This window comes from Nerophis lumbriciformis, linkage group LG05 (assembly GCF_033978685.3).
Source record: "Nerophis lumbriciformis linkage group LG05, RoL_Nlum_v2.1, whole genome shotgun sequence".
Classification (NCBI taxonomy): domain Eukaryota; kingdom Metazoa; phylum Chordata; class Actinopteri; order Syngnathiformes; family Syngnathidae; genus Nerophis; species Nerophis lumbriciformis.
In genome coordinates this window covers 1,506,879-1,525,016 of record NC_084552.2, presented here as the reverse complement: position 1 = coordinate 1,525,016, position 18,138 = coordinate 1,506,879, and the positions used below count along the sequence as shown (strand labels likewise).

The 18,138-nt window shown below is 41.7% G+C and overlaps 1 protein-coding gene and 1 pseudogene across 6 annotated transcripts in view; both read left to right on the top strand.

Annotated features, from left to right (window-relative positions):
• The window catches only part of nrcama (neuronal cell adhesion molecule a), a 171,780-nt gene that overhangs the window by 97,748 nt on the left and 55,894 nt on the right, over positions 1–18,138 (top strand). For 2 of the 6 annotated variants that reach the window (XM_061961422.2, XM_061961426.2), the window contains exons 8-17: positions 2,396–2,449; positions 2,714–2,825; positions 2,887–3,071; positions 3,139–3,270; positions 8,329–8,472; positions 8,550–8,661; positions 8,732–8,898; positions 10,643–10,790; positions 10,862–10,986; positions 11,153–11,182. In XM_061961422.2, the coding sequence (XP_061817406.1) occupies positions 2,396–2,449; positions 2,714–2,825; positions 2,887–3,071; positions 3,139–3,270; positions 8,329–8,472; positions 8,550–8,661; positions 8,732–8,898; positions 10,643–10,790; positions 10,862–10,986; positions 11,153–11,182 (1,209 nt within the window). The remainder of the gene's footprint in view (positions 1–2,395; positions 2,450–2,713; positions 2,826–2,886; positions 3,072–3,138; positions 3,271–8,328; positions 8,473–8,549; positions 8,662–8,731; positions 8,899–10,642; positions 10,791–10,861; positions 10,987–11,152; positions 11,183–18,138) is intronic. The other 4 variants (XM_061961427.2, XM_061961423.2, XM_061961428.2 and 1 more) reach the window with 2 other exon arrangements.
• On the top strand, positions 15,627–15,806 carry LOC133607032 (U1 spliceosomal RNA; annotated as a pseudogene).

Genomic DNA, 18,138 nt, shown 5'->3' with positions numbered 1-18,138 from the left:
GTTACCATTTAGTGGTCAATTGTACGGAATATGTACTGTACTGTGCAATCTACTAATAAAAGTTCCAATCAATCAATCAAAAGTGTGAAGGAAAAAAGACCCTTTTTTATTTCAACCGTACATCCCGTCAAAAGCCTAAAGACTGACTGCACAGTTCCTGTCTTCACAATAAAAGTGCCGCTCCATCGCGCCTGCGCTTTCAAAACAAGAGTCTCCGATAGCCAGCGCAAACAAGCTAGCAAGCTACGGAGTTTGCCGCCAATGTATTTCTTGTAAAGTGTATAAAAACTAATATGGAAGCTGGACAAATAAGATGGCAAAAACCAACCACTTTCATGTGGTATTAGACAGAAAGGAGGAACTTTTTTTCTCCTCCATTTGAAAACGTGGACGTTATCATCACTACTGTCTGATTACAATCAACGCAAGTCATCAGAATCAGGTAATACACCAACTTATATTCTTGTCTTCATGAAAGAAAGGAATCTATATGTGTTAAACATGCATGTATATTCATTAAAACACCTTTAACATGTAAACAAAAACGGCAAAATAAATAAATAAAAATGATATACTGTATATATCAATGTATGTGTATATATATATATATATATATTTATATATATATATATATATATATATATATATATATGTGTGTGTGTATGTATATGTGTGTATATATATATATATATATATATATATATATATATATATATATATATATATATATATATATATATATATATATATATATATATATATATACCGTATATTACCAAATAGTAGCCCGGTCGTTTATTTCACAAAATGGGGTCGGACCGTTAGGACCCCCTATTAGGACATGGGCGGTTATTTGCACAAGGCTTTTATTTATTTTTGCACCAGCCTGCACCAGGCCATTATTTGGTTACAATGGTTAATGTCCAGTATTTGTTTTCGTACTAAAAACTTTAAATGTAAAAGCTAATGTAAACACACAAACAAAAAAACAAGACTATCAAAAGACAAGAGATCAACAAGGCCTCAACATGGCAGTAGTGCAACAATTGTCAAATAGAATACAAATACTAAAAATAAATAAACTTTTTAAATAAAGCAGCCTACTGGGGAAAATAAAATGATGGTACCAAGTACTCAAGTATAAAACCCACCATCAAAACAGAACAATAATACTGTCACTGTCCTTTGCCTTAATGCGGATCATTTTGCGGGACACACGGTGGTTCAGTCCACGAACGTGATGTATCCACTGACACAAATTAGCATCAAGCTCGTCGCTCACTTTCTTCCTACCTCCACCAGATAAGCGAGCCCGTTTTCCATCGATTGCCGACTGAGATTGTAGTTCTCCCTTTTTTTGTTTCCATTCTCGTACACGTTTTGGGTCAACGTTAAACTGCCTGGCCGCTGCCAAACCAGAATTCTGCTCCGCATACTTCACAACCGCTAGCTTGAACTTTAAGTCAAACTTTCTGTTCTTCCCCCTTAAAGTATTCCCGTCCATCAGTTGTGGTGTACCGGTATCCTGTTCATTCAACTCACTGCTGCTGTTGCTTGCCATGTTGAAACTTTTCCTCGTGGGTTTGTTGTTGTCGTTGAGTGTGTGTTACGCTATATGCGGTCACCCATTGCAATATGTTGATTACCCAGAATCCCCACGTAACGTCTGCTGTTACCGTAATGACCAGAATTATTGCACCTTTGCTTTTCCTTTTAGCTTATAAATTGGGTTTAATGAAGTCAATATGATTTTAATCTAAATTATGCAAATAACAGCCCATGGGCGGCTATTTGGACATAGGCGGTTATTAGGAAGAGGCGTTTATTTCACAAAATGGGGTCAGACCCCGGGCGGCTATTAGGACATGGGTGGTTATTTGCACAAGGGCGTTTATTTGGTAATATACGGTATGTGTGTATGTATATTTATATATATATATATATATATATATATATATATATATATATATATATATATATATATATATATATATATATATATATATATATGTGTGTGTGTGTATATATATATATATATATATATATATATATATATATATATATATATATATATATATATATATATATATGATATGTGTGTGTATCTTACTCATCAGTTACTCAGTACTTGAGTAGTTTTTTCACAACATACTTTTTACTTTTACTCAAGTAAATATTTGGGTGACTACTCCTTACTTTTACTTGAGTAATAAATCTCTAAAGTAACAGTACTCTTACTTGAGTACAATTTCTGGCTACTCTACCCACCTCTGCCCGCGGATAAAATCTAATTTTTTTTTATTTCACCCGCCCGACCCGCGGATAATCCGCGGACTCCGCGGTTGTGTCCGCAAACCGCGCATCTCTAATGCTTCTGATTGTCTTGTTGTTCCAGTAGATACAATGAATGAGACTGTGGCTGCTTTGTACAATGTCACTACCTTTAGTGGTGAGTGTGGCCTTTTTCAGTGTAAAGCCAGCCCTGATTTCACTCCTAATAGTCCCGAACGTGTACCCTTAACACCGTCCCACGCATACTGTGACTCCAAACATAGAACTGTGAGCAGATTTGGGTGCCTTTGGATAAATAAAACAACTTCGCAGTCCACACCTTGTGTTGTGTATTTTCCCGCCTCCATCTGTCCCTGTGCCACACCGCAACAAAAACAAAAACTTAGTAGGGATCTGATCTGGTCTTGTGTCTCACAACTAGCCAACCCAGCAAGAGAGCAGCGCCCAGGCTTCTTGACGCCTTTGGGCGCCACCAGCACCAAATTGGTTCTACGGGGCGAGACCCTGGAGCTGGAATGCATCGCGGAGGGCTTGTGAGTATGTCTTGTCATCTCTTATACCAGCAGAATACATGAAGCAGTGTTCCCATGTCAGGCCCACTCCAGACATGTCGTGGCAGAAAGACGGAGGAGAGCTGCCCACCAGCAGAGTCTCCTTCCTCAACTACAAGAAAACTCTAAAGATTTCCGACGTCGGTGAAGCCGACGCCGGCGACTACACCTGCACGGCCACGAATCGCCTGGGCACGGCAGACCACATCATTAAGGTCACCGTCAAAGGTACCAAAATCCTTTTTCCCCTTTGCTTTTCTTTCTGTACTGTCTCAGCTTACTCTTTCTTCTCTAGCTGCTCCTTTCTGGATCAGCGCTCCCAGGAACCTGATCCTCGCTCCTAATGAAACCGGCATCTTGACTTGTCGAGTCAGTGGAGACCCCAAACCGGAAATAAGATGGTTTGTCAATGGGATCCTCTTAGAGAGTGAGTACACTAAGACGATAAATATACTGTACATCAGGGGTGCGCACACTTTTTCTGCAGGCGAGCTACCTTTCAATTGATCAAGTCGTGGGGATCTACCTCATTCATATATATCATTTATATTGACTTATTTATGAAATATATGTTTTTGTTAACAAGTTAAAGGTGTTTAATGATAATGCAAGCATGTTTAACACATATAGTTAATATTGTTAATACATTAAAGGTGTTTAATGATAATACAAGCATGTTTAACACATATAGTTAATATTGTTAACAAGTTAAAGGTGTTTAAAGATAATGCAAGCATGTTTAACACATATAGTTAATATTGTTAATACATTAAAGGTGTTTAATGATAATACAAGTATGTTTAATACATATAGTTAATATTGTTAACAAGTTAAAGGTGTTTAAAGATAATGCAAGCATGTTTAACACATATAGTTAATATTGTTAACAAGTTAAAGGTGTTTAAAGATAATGCAAGTATGTTTAACACATATAGTTAATATTGTTAACAACTTAAAGGTGTTTAAAGATAATGCAAGCATGTTTAACACATATAGTTAATATTGTTAATACATTAAAGGTGTTTAAAGATAATACAAGCATGTTTAACACATATATTTAATATTGTTAACAACTTAAAGGTGGTTAAAGATAATACAAGCATGTTTAACACATATAGTTAATATTGTTAACAAGTTAAAGTTGGTTAAAAATAATACAAGCATGTTTAACACAAATAGTTAATATTGTTAACAACTTAAAGGTGGTTAAAGATAATACAGGCATGTTTAACACATATAGTTAATATTGTTAATACATTATAGGTGTTTAATGATAATACAAGTATGTTTAATACATATAGTTAATATTGTTAAAAAATTAAAGGTGTTTAATGATAATACAAGTATGTTTAACACATATAGTTAATATTGTTAACAAGTTAAAGGTGTTTAATGATAATACAAGCATGTTTAACACATATAGTTAATATTGTTAACAAGTTAACGGTGTTTAAAGATAATGCAAGCATGTTTAACACATATAGTTAATATTGTTAACAAGTTAAAGGTGGTTGAAAATAATACAAGCATGTTTAACACAAATAGTTAATATTGTTAACAAATTAAAGGTGGTTAAAGATAAAACAAGCATGTTTAACACATATCGTTAATATTGTTAACAACTTAAAGGTGGTTAAAGATAATACAAGCATGTTTAACACATATAGTTAATATTGTTAACAAGTTAACGGTGTTTAAAGATAATGCAAGCATGTTTAACACATATAGTTAATATTGTTAACAAGTTAAAGGTGGTTAAAAATAATACAAGCATGTTTAACACAAATAGTTAATATTGTTAACAACTTAAAGGTGTTTAAAGATAATACAAGCATGTTTAACACATATAGTTAATATTGTTAACAATTTAAAGGTGTTTAAAGATAATACAAGCATGTTTAACACATATAGTTAATATTGTTAACAACTTAAAGGTGTTTAAAGATAATACAAGCATGTTTAACACATATAGTTAATATTGTTAACAAGTTAAAGGTGGTTAAAGATAATACAAGCATGTTTAACACATATAGATTCCTTTCTTTCATGAAGACAAGAATATAAGTTGGTGTATTACCTGATTCTGATGACTTGCATTGATTGGAATCAGACAGTGGTGATGATAACGTCCGCATTTTCGAATGGAGGAGAAAAAAAGTCCTCCTTTCTGTCCAATACCACATGAAAGTGGTTGGTTTTTGGCATCTTATTTGTCCAGCTTCCGTACTCCTTTGTATACACTTTACAAGAAATACATTGTCGGCAAACTCCGTAGCTTGCTAGCTTGTGCACGCCAGCTTTCTGAGACTCTTATTTTGGTAGCGCAGGCAGGATGAAGCAGAGCTTTTATTGTGCAACTGTGCAGTCGGTCTTTGGAGTTTTGACGACAGGTACGGCGCCAGAGTCTGTTGAAATAAAGTGTTTCTCGCCTTCCTGTCGGTAATTTTAATGAGCTGGCAGCAGCCAGCGTCATCTCAGAAGACCCTCGGGTGCCGTGAATGTCAATCAAGTGACGAAAGTATAGCGCTTTTCTCTAGTGACTCAAAGCGCTTTACATAGTGATAACCCGATATCTAAGTTACATTTAAACCAGTGTGGGTGGCACTGGGAGCAGGTGGGTAAAGTGTCTTGCCCAAGGACACAACGGCAGTGACTAGGATGGCGGAAGCGGGGATCGAACCTGCAACCCTCAAGTTGATGGCACGGCCACTCTACCAACCGAGCTACACCGCCCCAGACTCCGCCTCCGCAACAATGCTGTGCCCTGCTTTTTGCCTGCAGGGGCGACGCTAAATCATACTTGCCAACCCTCCCGAATTTTCCGGGAGACTCCCGAAATTCAGCGCCTCTCCCGAAAACCTCCCGGGAAAAAATATTCTCCCGAAAATCTCCCGATTTTCAGCCGGAGCTGGAGGCCACGCCCCCTCCAGCTCCATGCGGACCTGAGTGAGGACAGCCTTTTCTCACGACGGGAGGACAACAGGGTGACAAGAACTAAATCATCCAGACTAGAGATAAATTGTATTATTATATTTATCTTACCTAAAAATAAATATATTTATTAAAAAACTAAATACATTTTTACTATATTTTGCTAAAAACATCAAAATTAATTGTATTTTTATTTTTTATTTTTTATGACTCCTTATTACATCCAGCCATAGAATTATACATTAAAATAAACATATTGGAAATAATTAATTTTAAATGATCATAATAATTCATTTAAAATGACCATATTTAATTATTAAAATAATTGCCTATCAACAACTTTAGCATTTTATTCATTACATTTTGAAGCTCTCAGAAGCCAAGTTATGTTATATTCCTTAATATTTATTTATGCAAGTTTGAAGTATCAATTATCTAAACACAGTTTTGTTTGCATATTTTCAGGATGTGTATATATATATATATATATATACAGTGGGGCAAAAAAGTATTTAGTCAGCCACCGATTGTGCAAGTTCTCCCACTTATAAAATGAAGACAGAGGTCTGTAATTTTCATCATAGGTACACTTCAACTGTGAGAGACAGAATGTGGAAAAAAATCCAGGAATTCACATTGTAGGAATTTTAAAGAATTTATTTGTAAATTATGGTGGAAAATAAGTATTTGGTCACTTCAAACAAGGAAGATCTCTGGCTCTCACAGACCTGTAACTTCTTCTTTAAGAAGCTCTTCTGTCCTCCACTCGTTACCTGTATTAATGGCACCTGTTTGATCTTGTTATCTGTATAAAAGACACCTGTCCACAGCCTCAAACAGTCAGACTCCAAACTCCACTATGGCCAAGACCAAAGAGCTGTCGAAGGACACCAGGAAAAGAATTGTAGACCTGCACCAGACTGTGAAGAGTGAATCTACAATAGGCAAGCAGCTTGGTGTGAGAAAATCAACTGTGTGAGCAATTATCAGAAAATGCAAGACATACAAGACCACTGATAATCTCCCTCGATCTGGGGCTCCACGCAAGATCTCATCCCGTGGGGTCAAAATGATCATGAGAACAGTGAGCAAAAATCCCAGAACCACACGGGGGGACCTGGTGAATGACCTGCAGAGAGCTAGGACCAAAGAGCTGGGACCAAAGTAACAAAGGTTACCATCAGTAACACACTACGCCGACAGGGAATCAAATCCTGCAGTGCCAGACGTGTCCCCCTGCTTAAGCCAGTGCATGTCCAGGCCCGTCTGAAGTTTGCCAAAGAGCACATGGATGATACAGCAGAGGATTGGGAGAATGTCATGTGGTCAGATGAAACCAAAATAGAACTTTTTGGTATAAACTCAACTCGTCGTGTTTGGAGGAAGAAGAATACTGAGTTGCATCCCAAGAACACCATACCTACTGTGAAGCATGGGGGTGGAAACATCATGCTTTGGGGCTGTTTTTCTGCTAAGGGGACAGGACGACTGATCCGTGTTAAGGAAAGAATGAATGGGGCCATGTATCGAGAGATTTTGAGCCAAAACCTCCTTCCATCAGTGAGAGCTTTGAAGATGAAACGTGGCTGGGTCTTCCAGCATGACAATGATCCCAAACACACCGCCCGGGCAACGAAGGAGTGGCTCTGTAAGAAGCATTTGAAAGTCCTGGAGTGGCCTAGCCAGTCTCCAGACCTCAACCCCATAGAAAATCTGTGGAGGGAGTTGAACGTCCGTGTTGCTCGGCGACAGCCCCAAAACATCACTGCTCTCGAGAAGATCTGCATGGAGGAATGGGCCAAAATACCAGCTACTGTGTGTGCAAACCTGGTAAAGACCTATAGTAATCTTTTGACCTCTGTTATTGCCAACAAAGGTTATATTACAAAGTATTGAGTTGAATTTTTGTTACTGACCAAATACTTATTTTCCACCATAATTTACAAATAAATTCTTTAAAAATCCTACAATGTGAATTCCTGGATTTTTTTTTCACATTCTGTCTCTCACAGTTGAAGTGTACCTATGATGAAAATTACAGACCTTTGTCATCATTTTAAGTGGGAGAACTTGCACAATCGGTGGCTGACTAAATACTTTTTTGCCCCACTGTATATGAAATACTTGACTTGGTGAATTCTAGCTGTCAATATACTCCTCCCCTCTTAACCACGCCCCGCCCCCAACCCCCCACCTCCCGAAATCGGAGGTCTCAAGGTTGGCAAGTATGCGCTAAGTGAATGATTGAATGAAGCACTGAATGGTACACTGAAGACATGGTTGGCACACAGAGGCATACTTGGCTTGATCTAAAAGTTCCTTCATCGAACAGTTTGCAAATAGAGGGGTTCGTAAATCGACGGCTTAATGCCAATGTTTTTGGACCCGGCGGTAATTGCAGATTCTGGGGATTAGTTCCTTTTGTGGACCACACACCTAGCGACTATAGAAGGTGGTCAACTGAAAAGAAGCGTTAATTGGAGCATTTACTACATGGGTAACACAGAGATGCATGCATTTTATTGAAATACTTCAATACGGTCCAACGTGCTAGATGCCCCAGAGGACCACACCCGCAAGGTGGAGGACGACACCGTGATTCTCAGCAACGTGCAGTCCGGATCCAGCGCCGTTTATCAGTGTAACGCATCCAACGAATTTGGCTACCTGATCGCCAATGCGTTTGTGAACGTTCTTGGTAAGTACAAGCATCAATGTTGCATTCGCGGCACTTTGCGTCGTCTTGCAAACTCACGCCGTCCCTCCTGCGCGCAGCTCAGCCCCCGAGGGTCCTCACCCCCCCCAACCAAGTGTACCAAGTCATCACCAACAGCCCCGCTTTGCTGGACTGTGCTACTTTTGGCTCGCCGATACCAACCATCACGTGGTAAGAACCACACTTTAGACCTCAAATCAACGCCATCTAAGCAATGCTAATAGGCTGTGTTTCTATGGAGGTTCAAAGACGGTAAGACCAGCGTTAAGAGCGGAGACCCCTATGTGATCCACGAGAACGGTACCTTGGAGATCAACGTGGCCCAGTCGCAGAACAGCGGGAAGTACACGTGCATCGCCACCAACAACCTGGGCATCAAGGAGAACCACGTCTTCCTGGAGGTTAAAGGTCAGTCACCATTTTCTAACATTACACAGTTCATCACGGGACGTGTAATTGATCACATGAAATAATCATACTTGCCAACCCTCCCGGATTTTCCGGGAGACTCCCGAAATTCAACGCCTCTCCCGAAAACCTCCCGGGACAAATTATCTCCCGAAAATCTCCCGAAATTCACAATATAAATGGTGTGCCTGCCCAATGACGTTATAACTGTAGAATTATGGAGGGCGAGTTCTTGGTTCCTTATGTGTGTTTATTGTTAGGCAGTTTCATTAACGTCCTCCCAGCGCGGCAACAACACACAACAACAGCAGTCATGTTTTTGTCTACCGTAAAGCAGTTCGTCTGCCGTAAACAGCAATGTTGTGACACTTTTAAACAGGACAATACTGCCAACTAGTGCATTTGATGAAAGCACTTTTGTGCGTGCCACACAGCAATGCATCATCAGAGAGGGTGTTCAGCATGGTTAGAAAGATAGTGACAGAGAATAGAACAAGGATGGACAATTCAACCCTTAACTCAACAAGTCCTTGAGGGTGCATGGGAGTTTGCCCAACCAGTCCAAATGTGCTTTGTGGACTTGGAGAAGGCATTCGACCGTGTACCCCGGGAAGTCCTGTGGGGAGTGCTCAGAGAGTATGGGGTACTGGACTGTCTTATTGTGGCAGTTCGCTCCCTGTATGATCAGTGTCAGAGCTTGGTCCGCATTGCCGGCAGTAAGTCGGACACGTTTCCAGTGAGGGTTGGACTCCGCCAAGGCTGCCCTTTGTCACCGATTCTGTTCATAACTTTTATGGACAGAATTTCTAGGCGCAGTCAGGGCGTTGAGGGGATCTGGTTTGGTGGCTGCAGGATTAGGTCTCTGCTATTTGCAGATGATGTGGTCCTGATGGCTTCATCTGGCCAGGATCTTCAGCTCTCACTGGATCGGTTCGCAGCCGAGTGTGAAGCGACTGGGATAGGAATCAGCACCTCCAAGTCCGAGTCCATGGTTCTCTCCCGGAAAAGGGTGGAGTGCCATCTCCGGGTTGGGGAGGAGATCTTGCCCCAAGTGGAGGAGTTCAAGTACCTCGGAGTCTTGTTCACGAGTGGGGGAAGAGTGGATCGTGAGATCGACAGGCGGATCGGTGCGGCGTCTTCAGTAATGCGGACGCTGTATCGATCCGTTGTGGTGAAGAAGGAGCTGAGCCGGATGGCAAAGCTCTCGATTTACCGGTCGATCTACGTTCCCATCCTCACCTATGGTCATGAGCTTTGGGTCATGACCGAAAGGACAAGATCACGGGTACAAGCGGCCCAAATGAGTTTCCTCCGCCGAGTGGCGGGGCTCTCCCTTAGAGATAGGGTGAGAAGCTCTGTCATTCGGGGGGAGCTCAAAGTAAAGCCGCTGCTCCTCCACATCGAGAGGAGCCAGATGAGGTGGTTCGGGCATCTGGTCAGGATGCCACCCGAACGCCTCCCTAGGAAGGTGTTTCGGGCACGTCCGACCGGTAGGAGGCCACGGGGAAGACCCAGGACACGTTGGGAAGACTATGTCTCCCGGCTGGCCTGGGAACGCCTCGGGATCCCCCGGGAGGAGCTGGACGAAGTGGCTGGGGAGAGGGAAGTCTGGGCTTCCCTGCTTAAGCTGCTGCCCCCGTGACCCGACCTCGGATAAGCGGAAGAAGATGGATGGATGGATGGATGGTCCTGCTATTTGGCGCGATGGATTCACGTAAGAATGAAAAGTCCTTTTGTCTTCCAGAGCCAACGCGCATCCTAAAGCAGCCTGAATACAAAGTGGTGCAGAGAGGCATGAGCGCCGTTTTTGAGTGTAAGGTCAAACACGACCCCTCCCTCGTCCCCACCATGACCTGGCTGAAGAACAACGGCGAGCTGCCGGATGACGAGAGGTACATTGAACACATCGTCACTCTAAGGAAGATGAAAGTGAGTTCAAGTCGTCCTGTTTGCCGGATGTTAGGTTTGAGGTGGACACAGACAGTCTGGTCATCAAAGACGTGATGGATGAAGACGAGGGCACGTACACCTGCATCATGAACACCAGCCTGGACCAGGACTCAGCCAGCGCCATGCTGACTGTCGTCGGTACGTTTTCTCTTTTTTTTGCCACTTTTTGTGTCAGCGTAGAAATGATGAAAACGGGAGCTTCTATTTTTACATTTTTCCTGCTTTATTTCTGCTGATTGAAATATCTGTCACTTACTGTATACTAACTGTTTTGTACTCTACTCTTTGATTCTTGCTGTCTCAGAGGCTACTCCTACTCCAGCTATTGTCTACGGTAAACAATCTGTCTACAGTGTAGTCATGTGACCCCTCCACATACCATCTAACATTTCATTTCTGTTGATTGCTGTCGGCATAAATGTGCACTGCATTACATTGAGAGCTGTTTCAAGTACCGTATTTTCCGGACCATAGGGCGCACCGGATTATAAGGCGCATTAAAGGGGTCATATTATTACTTTTCTAAATGTAAAAGACTTCCTTGTGGTCTACATAACATGTGATGGTGGTTCTTTGGTCAAAATGTTGCATGGATGATGTTTTACACATCATTATTGATAATCTTCTCTGCTGGAAGACACATATTGACAAACTGTGCAATAGACTGCAACAGAGGCTATATTTTTTGCGAAGATTAAGATTGTACGGCGTAAGCAGCCACATCATGATGATTTTCTACCGTGCCATTGTAGAGAGCATCATTAGATACGGGATCACCTCGTGGTTTGGCAACCTAACCGTTAAGCTAAAAAGCAAACTGGCCGGCATGCATAAAACGGCAATGAAAATCGTAGGGAGGAAAGAATATGAGCCTATACAGAGCATCTATGAGCAGGCAGTTAGGAAAAAAAGCTAAGAAAATGATTTCCAACTCACAACATCCACTCTTTCCTGAATATGGAACCCTGCCATCAGGGAGAAGACTCCGGGTCCCACTATGCAAATTTAACCGCCTTAAATGATCATTTGTCCCAGCCTCCATTAAGCTGACCAACAATGTGCAACATAATTTTAATACATAGGTTAGCACTTTTTTAGCACACAGCACTTTAGCACATAGCACTTTAGAACTAAGCACTTTAGCACACAGCACTTTATCCATGAGCTCTAGTGCAATGCACATTGGTACTTTATCTTTATCTCCATACTGTAGATGTTATGCCTACATCAAAGTGCCACCTATGTCTATCAAGCTCCATGTTCTGATGTTTAAATGTTAGTTGTATGGTTGTGGTTGTGTCTGTGCTTGTGTTTGTGTTCTGTTGTTTTTGGGTATGTTAAGAAAGCAATGATGCACTGTGCCCAAGACAAATTTCCCCGCGGGGACAATAAAGTTGAACCTTGAACCTTGATCTTCAAGCCACTTTCTGACAGTCGCTTCAGGATGCGCCGTTTTGTGGGCGGTCTTATTTACATGGCTCACCTTCGGCAGAGTTTTCTCCCCGTCATCTTTGTTGTAGCGGTGTAGCGTGCAAGGACGGGGGTGGAAGAAGTGTCAAAAGATGGAGCTAACTGTTTTAATGACATTCAGACTTTACTTCAATCAATAACGCAGCAGCATCTCCTCATCCGTGGCTCACTAGTGCAACAACAAGGCCGGAAATGTGTCCCGTGAAAAAGCATCCGACCGGAACTCTCTAATAACTAAAGTTCCTTGGGTGAATAATGTAAACTCACTACACCGGTATGTTTTAGCGCGCTCATGGAGAGTTTACTGACAGATATAAGTAAGAACTTTACGCTACTTTATATTAGAAATGGCAAAAGCGGAGGATGAATGTCCCATACTTACCTGGCAGGGGAGTTACCATGATCAAGAATGTGGTTGGGGGTCGGCAACCTTTACCAGTCAAACAGCCATTTTGACCAGTTTCACAAATTAAAGAAAACAATGGGAGCCGCAAAAATTTTTGAAATTTTAAATGAAATAACACTGCATACAAAGTTGTTGTTTTTTGCTTTGTGCTATGTATAAACCAGGGGTCTCAGACACGATGCCCACACCTTTTTATGGAATTTTTAAGCTGGTGTGGCTGTCAGCGTCATGCGTGCCGTGATGGTACAGCATATAGTGCCCACTACAATCAGCGTGCCTGATCAGCCACATGTTGAATGGGGCTTCCGCTAGCTCACGTAGGTGACAGCAAGGCATACTTGGTCAACAACCACACAGGTTACACTGACGGTCGCGGTATAAAAAAAACAAACTTTAACACTCTTACTAATAATGATAATAAACTTACTAATAATGCGCCACACTGTGAACCCACACCAAACAAGAATGACAAACACATTTCGGGAGAACATCTGCACCGTAACACAACATAAACACAACAGGACAAATACCCAGAATCCCATGCAGCCCTAACTCTTCTGGGCTACATTATAAACCTTCATTCTAGCCTGATTTAACCATTTCTTTACCACTTTTGACGTGCATTTGGGGTCATTGTCCTGTTGGAACACCCAACTGCGCCCAAGACCCAACCTCCGGGTTGATGATTTTCGGTTGTCCTGAAGAATTTGGAGGTAATGTTCCTTTTTCATTGTCGCATTTACTCTCTGTAAAGCAAGGTATTGTGGCCAAACAGCTCCATTTTTATTTCATCTGATATCAAATGGACAAAGATAAGACCTTCTGGAGGAAAGTTCTGTGGTCAGATGAAACATAAATTGAGCTGTTTGGCCACAATACCCAGCAATATGTTTGGAGGAGAAGAAGTGAGGCCTTTAATCCCAGGAACACCAGACCTACCGTCAAGCATGATGGTGGTAGTATTATGCTCTGGGCCTGTTTTGTTGCCAATGAAACTGGTGCTTTACAGAGAGTAAATGGGACAATGAATAAGGAAGATTACCTCCAAATTCTTCAGGACAACCGAAAATCATCAACCCGGAGGTTGGGTCTTGGGCGCAGTTGGGTGTTCCAACAGGACAATGACCCCAAACGCACGTCAAAAGTGGTAAAGAAATGGCTAAATCAGGCTAGAATTGAGGTTTTAGAATGGCCTTCCCAAAGTCCTGACTTAAATGTGTGGACAATGCTGAAGAAACAAGTCCATGTCAGAAAACCAACAAATTTATCTGAACTGCACCAATTTCGTAGAAAGAGGAGTGGTCCAAAAAATTCAAGCAGAAGCTTGTGGATGGCTACCAAAAGCGCCTTATTGCAGTGAAACTTGCCAAGGGACATGTAAGCAAATATTAACATTTCTGTATGTATACGAGAGATAGCTCGTATCCTGAAAAACTCGTAAGCCGGGGCTCTTGAGGTACCACTGTACCAAACCCCGCCCACCTCAACCGACGCACAGAGAGGGGGCGGGGGGGGGGGGTTTGATGTGTGAGGGAGCAGGGTTGGGGTGGGGGCGGGGTTTGGTGGTATCAGGGGTGTATAATGTACCGTATTTTCCGCACCATAAGCCGCCCTGGGTTATAAGCCGCGCCTTCAATGAACGGCATATTTCAAAACTTTGTCCACCTATAAGCCGCCCGGTGTTGTAAGCCGCATCTAACTGCGCTAAAGGAATGTCAAAAAAACAGTCAGATAGGTCAGTCAAACTTTAATAATATTTTAAAACCAGCGTGATGTGGGCGCGCATGGAATCGTATATCAACATGGACGGAGCTGCGTGAAAAAAGCCACCCGGCCTCTTCGCGTAAACTTAAACTTACCTTAACCACTCGCTCATCTTTTCTTCATCCATCCCTTCGAGTTAGCTTTTATGATGACGCCGGCTGGAAAGGTCTCTTTTGGCAAGGTCTTCCTTTTGAATATCACCATGGGTGGAAGTTTCTGGCCATTAGCATGGCAAGCTAGAACCACAGTGAAGGATGACTTCTCATTCCCTGTGGTGCGAATATTCACCGTACGTGCTCCCGTTGTACCCACAGTGCGGTTCACAGGAATATCAGTTGCTGTGAAATAGTAATCCGTGTGCGGATGGAGAGATTGCGTCTTTTCATGAACCGGATCCCTGTCGCTTAGTAGGAGCCATTTTGTGGTCTTTACAGATGTAAACACACAAAGGAAATGAAACGTAATATCCTCGCCCTTTTTCTTCTTCTACGCGGGCGGGTGGTTGCTTACAGTAGAAGAAGAAGCGCTTCCTGTTCTATGGGGGCGGGTGCTTACCTTGGCGGTTGCTTGCGTAGAAGAAGAAGTGCTTCCTGTTCTACCGGGAAAAAAGATGGCGGCTGTTTACCGAAGTTGCGAGACCGAAACTTTATGAAAATGAATCTTAATATTAATCCATATATAAAGCGCACCGGGTTATAAGGCGCACTGTCAGCTTTTGAGAAAATTTGTGGTTTTTAGGTGCGCCTTATAGTGCGGAAAATACGGTAGCCCGGAAGAGTCAGGGCTGCATGGGATTCTGGGTGTTTGTTCTGTTGTGTTTATGTCGTGTTAAGGTGCAGATGTTCTCCCGAAATGTGTTTGTCATTCTTGTTTGGTTTTGGTTCAAAGTGTGGCGCATTATTAGTAAGAGTCTTAAAGTTGTTTTATATGACCACCGTCAGTGTAACCTGTGTGGCTGTTGACCAAGTATGCCTTGCTGTCACGTACGTGTGCAAGCAGAAGATGTATGTTGTATAACAAGTGTTTGGCTGGCACGTTTAATACAGACTGTAGAGGGCGCCAAATGTTGTAACATCATGGCGAACATTAATCCCGGGAGTTTTCTGCGAGAGGCTCTGAAATCCGGAAGTCTCACGGGAAAATTGGGGGGTTCAGCAAGCATCAGAGCGATCAAAGAGCCGCGGGTTGCCGACCCCTGACCTAGGGTGAGGCTCAGCCATTGCACTCCGGCTGTGCTGACCCTTACGAATTCCCCAAATGTGAGAATCTCGACTGCATAATTTGTGGTAGTGGGGGACTGCGTTCGCGCTCCCCCCTGATTTTTTTTTGTTTTATCCTACTCAGTGGCCTAGTGGTTAGAGTGTCCGCCCTGAGATCGGTAGGTTGTGAGTTCAAACCCCGGCCGAGTCATACCAAAGACTATAAAAATGGGACCCATTAACTCCCTGCTTGGCACTCAACATCAAGGGTTGGAATTGGGGGTTGAATCACCAAAAATGATTCCCGAGTGCGGCCACCGCTGCTGCCCACTGCTCCCCTCACCTCCCAGGGGGTGAACAAGGGGATGGGTCAAATGCAGAGGACGAATTTCACCACACCTAGTGTGTGTGAGACAATCATTGCTACTTTAACTTTAACTTAAAATAACAAGAAGATAGGGAAAAAGAAGAAGCTTATCAACTATGGTGTCGACACGAACTTCAAAGGCGGCCGCGCGCACATTTTTAGGACTTATGCAGATCCCAAATACGGATCAGCAGGTACTAGAAGGTCAAGAAAAGTTGCTTTTGCATAAAATTGCGAAACAAAATGCCAGATAATATGTCTTACCTTATACACACACCATAATAATACTGGTATGTTGAAGCACAGTACAATCCATCAAGCTTTGCGGCTTACCAAAGTCCTACTAAAACATGTTGATAGATTTTTGAGCGCCCTGTGTAATGTTCTATAATTTCAATGGAACATATAAAATGTTGGTGTTGTTTACTTGAGTCATATTGCAGTCTACATGTATCTTTTATGTGCAGTCTGCATGTACTGTATCGCTTATGTGTGACTGCCATCTACTGGTCACTTTTATCATATCACCATATACCACATAAAATAGCTTCAAGGTCGGTAAGCACAACCAAAATGATTCCGTACATTAGGCGCACCGGGTTATAAGGCGCACTGTCGAGTTTTGAGAAAATGAAAGAATTTTAAGTGTGCCTTATAGTCCGAAAAATGCGGTATTTGGGTTACGAGCCTTATTTAGCCACCGGACAAAATTACCATGACAATTGTAATTATTAATCACTTATTGTGTTAACACCAGCTTGTGTATTGGATGGTGTCATATTGTCCATGTGTGCCTAATACAGTATTGTGTACACTTTGAGTGTAGCCTCCTGCCATTCATTTATTTTACCAGATGGGTTTTGTCCATAACAGCACTTTTAAGTTTATAGTTTTGAATCAGTTTGTTTAATATTTATATAATCAGCAATTCAACTTCAAATGTGATAATAATATGTGATATAAACACATGACATGCAAAGCGAGATATATCAAGACTTTATATCTTAGAATTTTGATGATCACTGCTTATTTTTTTTTTTTTAAACACATTTTCAGAGATTTTAAATTTGAGGTTTTCATAACCTGTAAACCATAATCATCAAAATTATGATAATAAAAAAGGCTTGCAATATCTTCAGTTGCGAGTTATGAGCCTATATCATATACTAGTTTCATTAGTAAATCGAATTGCTGAAATAAATTAACATATGCACAATATACATTTTGTTTTTGTTTTACCTGTATATACTATAGATATAAACCTATCTATTTATATATGTATATATATATATATATATGTGTGTGTGTGTGTGTGTGTGTGTGTGTGTGCGCGCGCGCGTGTATACATATATATATATATATATATATATGTATGTGTGGGAAAAAAAATCACAAGACTATTTTATCTCTACAGGCCTGTTTCATGAGGGGGGGTACCCTCAATCATCAGGAGATTTTAATGGGAGCATTCGCATACCATGGTTTATATAGGGCACAGAGTGGGTGGGTACAGGCTGGCGTAGGGGCGTGGTGATTGGCTCATGTGTTACCTAGGAGGTGTTTCCGTCTGTGGCGGCATGTTGTTACAAGTTCGCTGCGCTTGTTGAGGGATGACAGGTCTGGACGGTAAATAATAAACAGTTTCTCTTTCAAGCATAGGTTGCATCTTTTATTGCCACTATTGTAAGGTGTGCTGGATGCAAGAATTTGCCATGTTATTGAATATTCAACATTATTGTCTTTGAGGTCCCAAATGTGTTTGCTGAGTTCTGTGGTATTCCGCAGGTTTTCGTTCCTGAAAGAAGCCTTGTGATTGTTCCATCTGGTTTTAAACTCTCCCTCGGTTAATCCTACATATGTGTCGGATGTGTTAATGTCCTTGCGTGTTACCTTAGATTGGTAGACAACTGATGTTTGTAAGCACCCCCCGTTGAGAGGGCAATCAGGTTTCTTTCGACAGTTGCAACCTTTGTTGGTTTTGGAGTCGCTCTGTCCGGGGGCCGACGGCTCATTTGCAATTGTTTTGTTGTGGTTTGAGATGATTTGTCGTATATTGTTCATGCAGCTGTAGCTCAATTTAATGT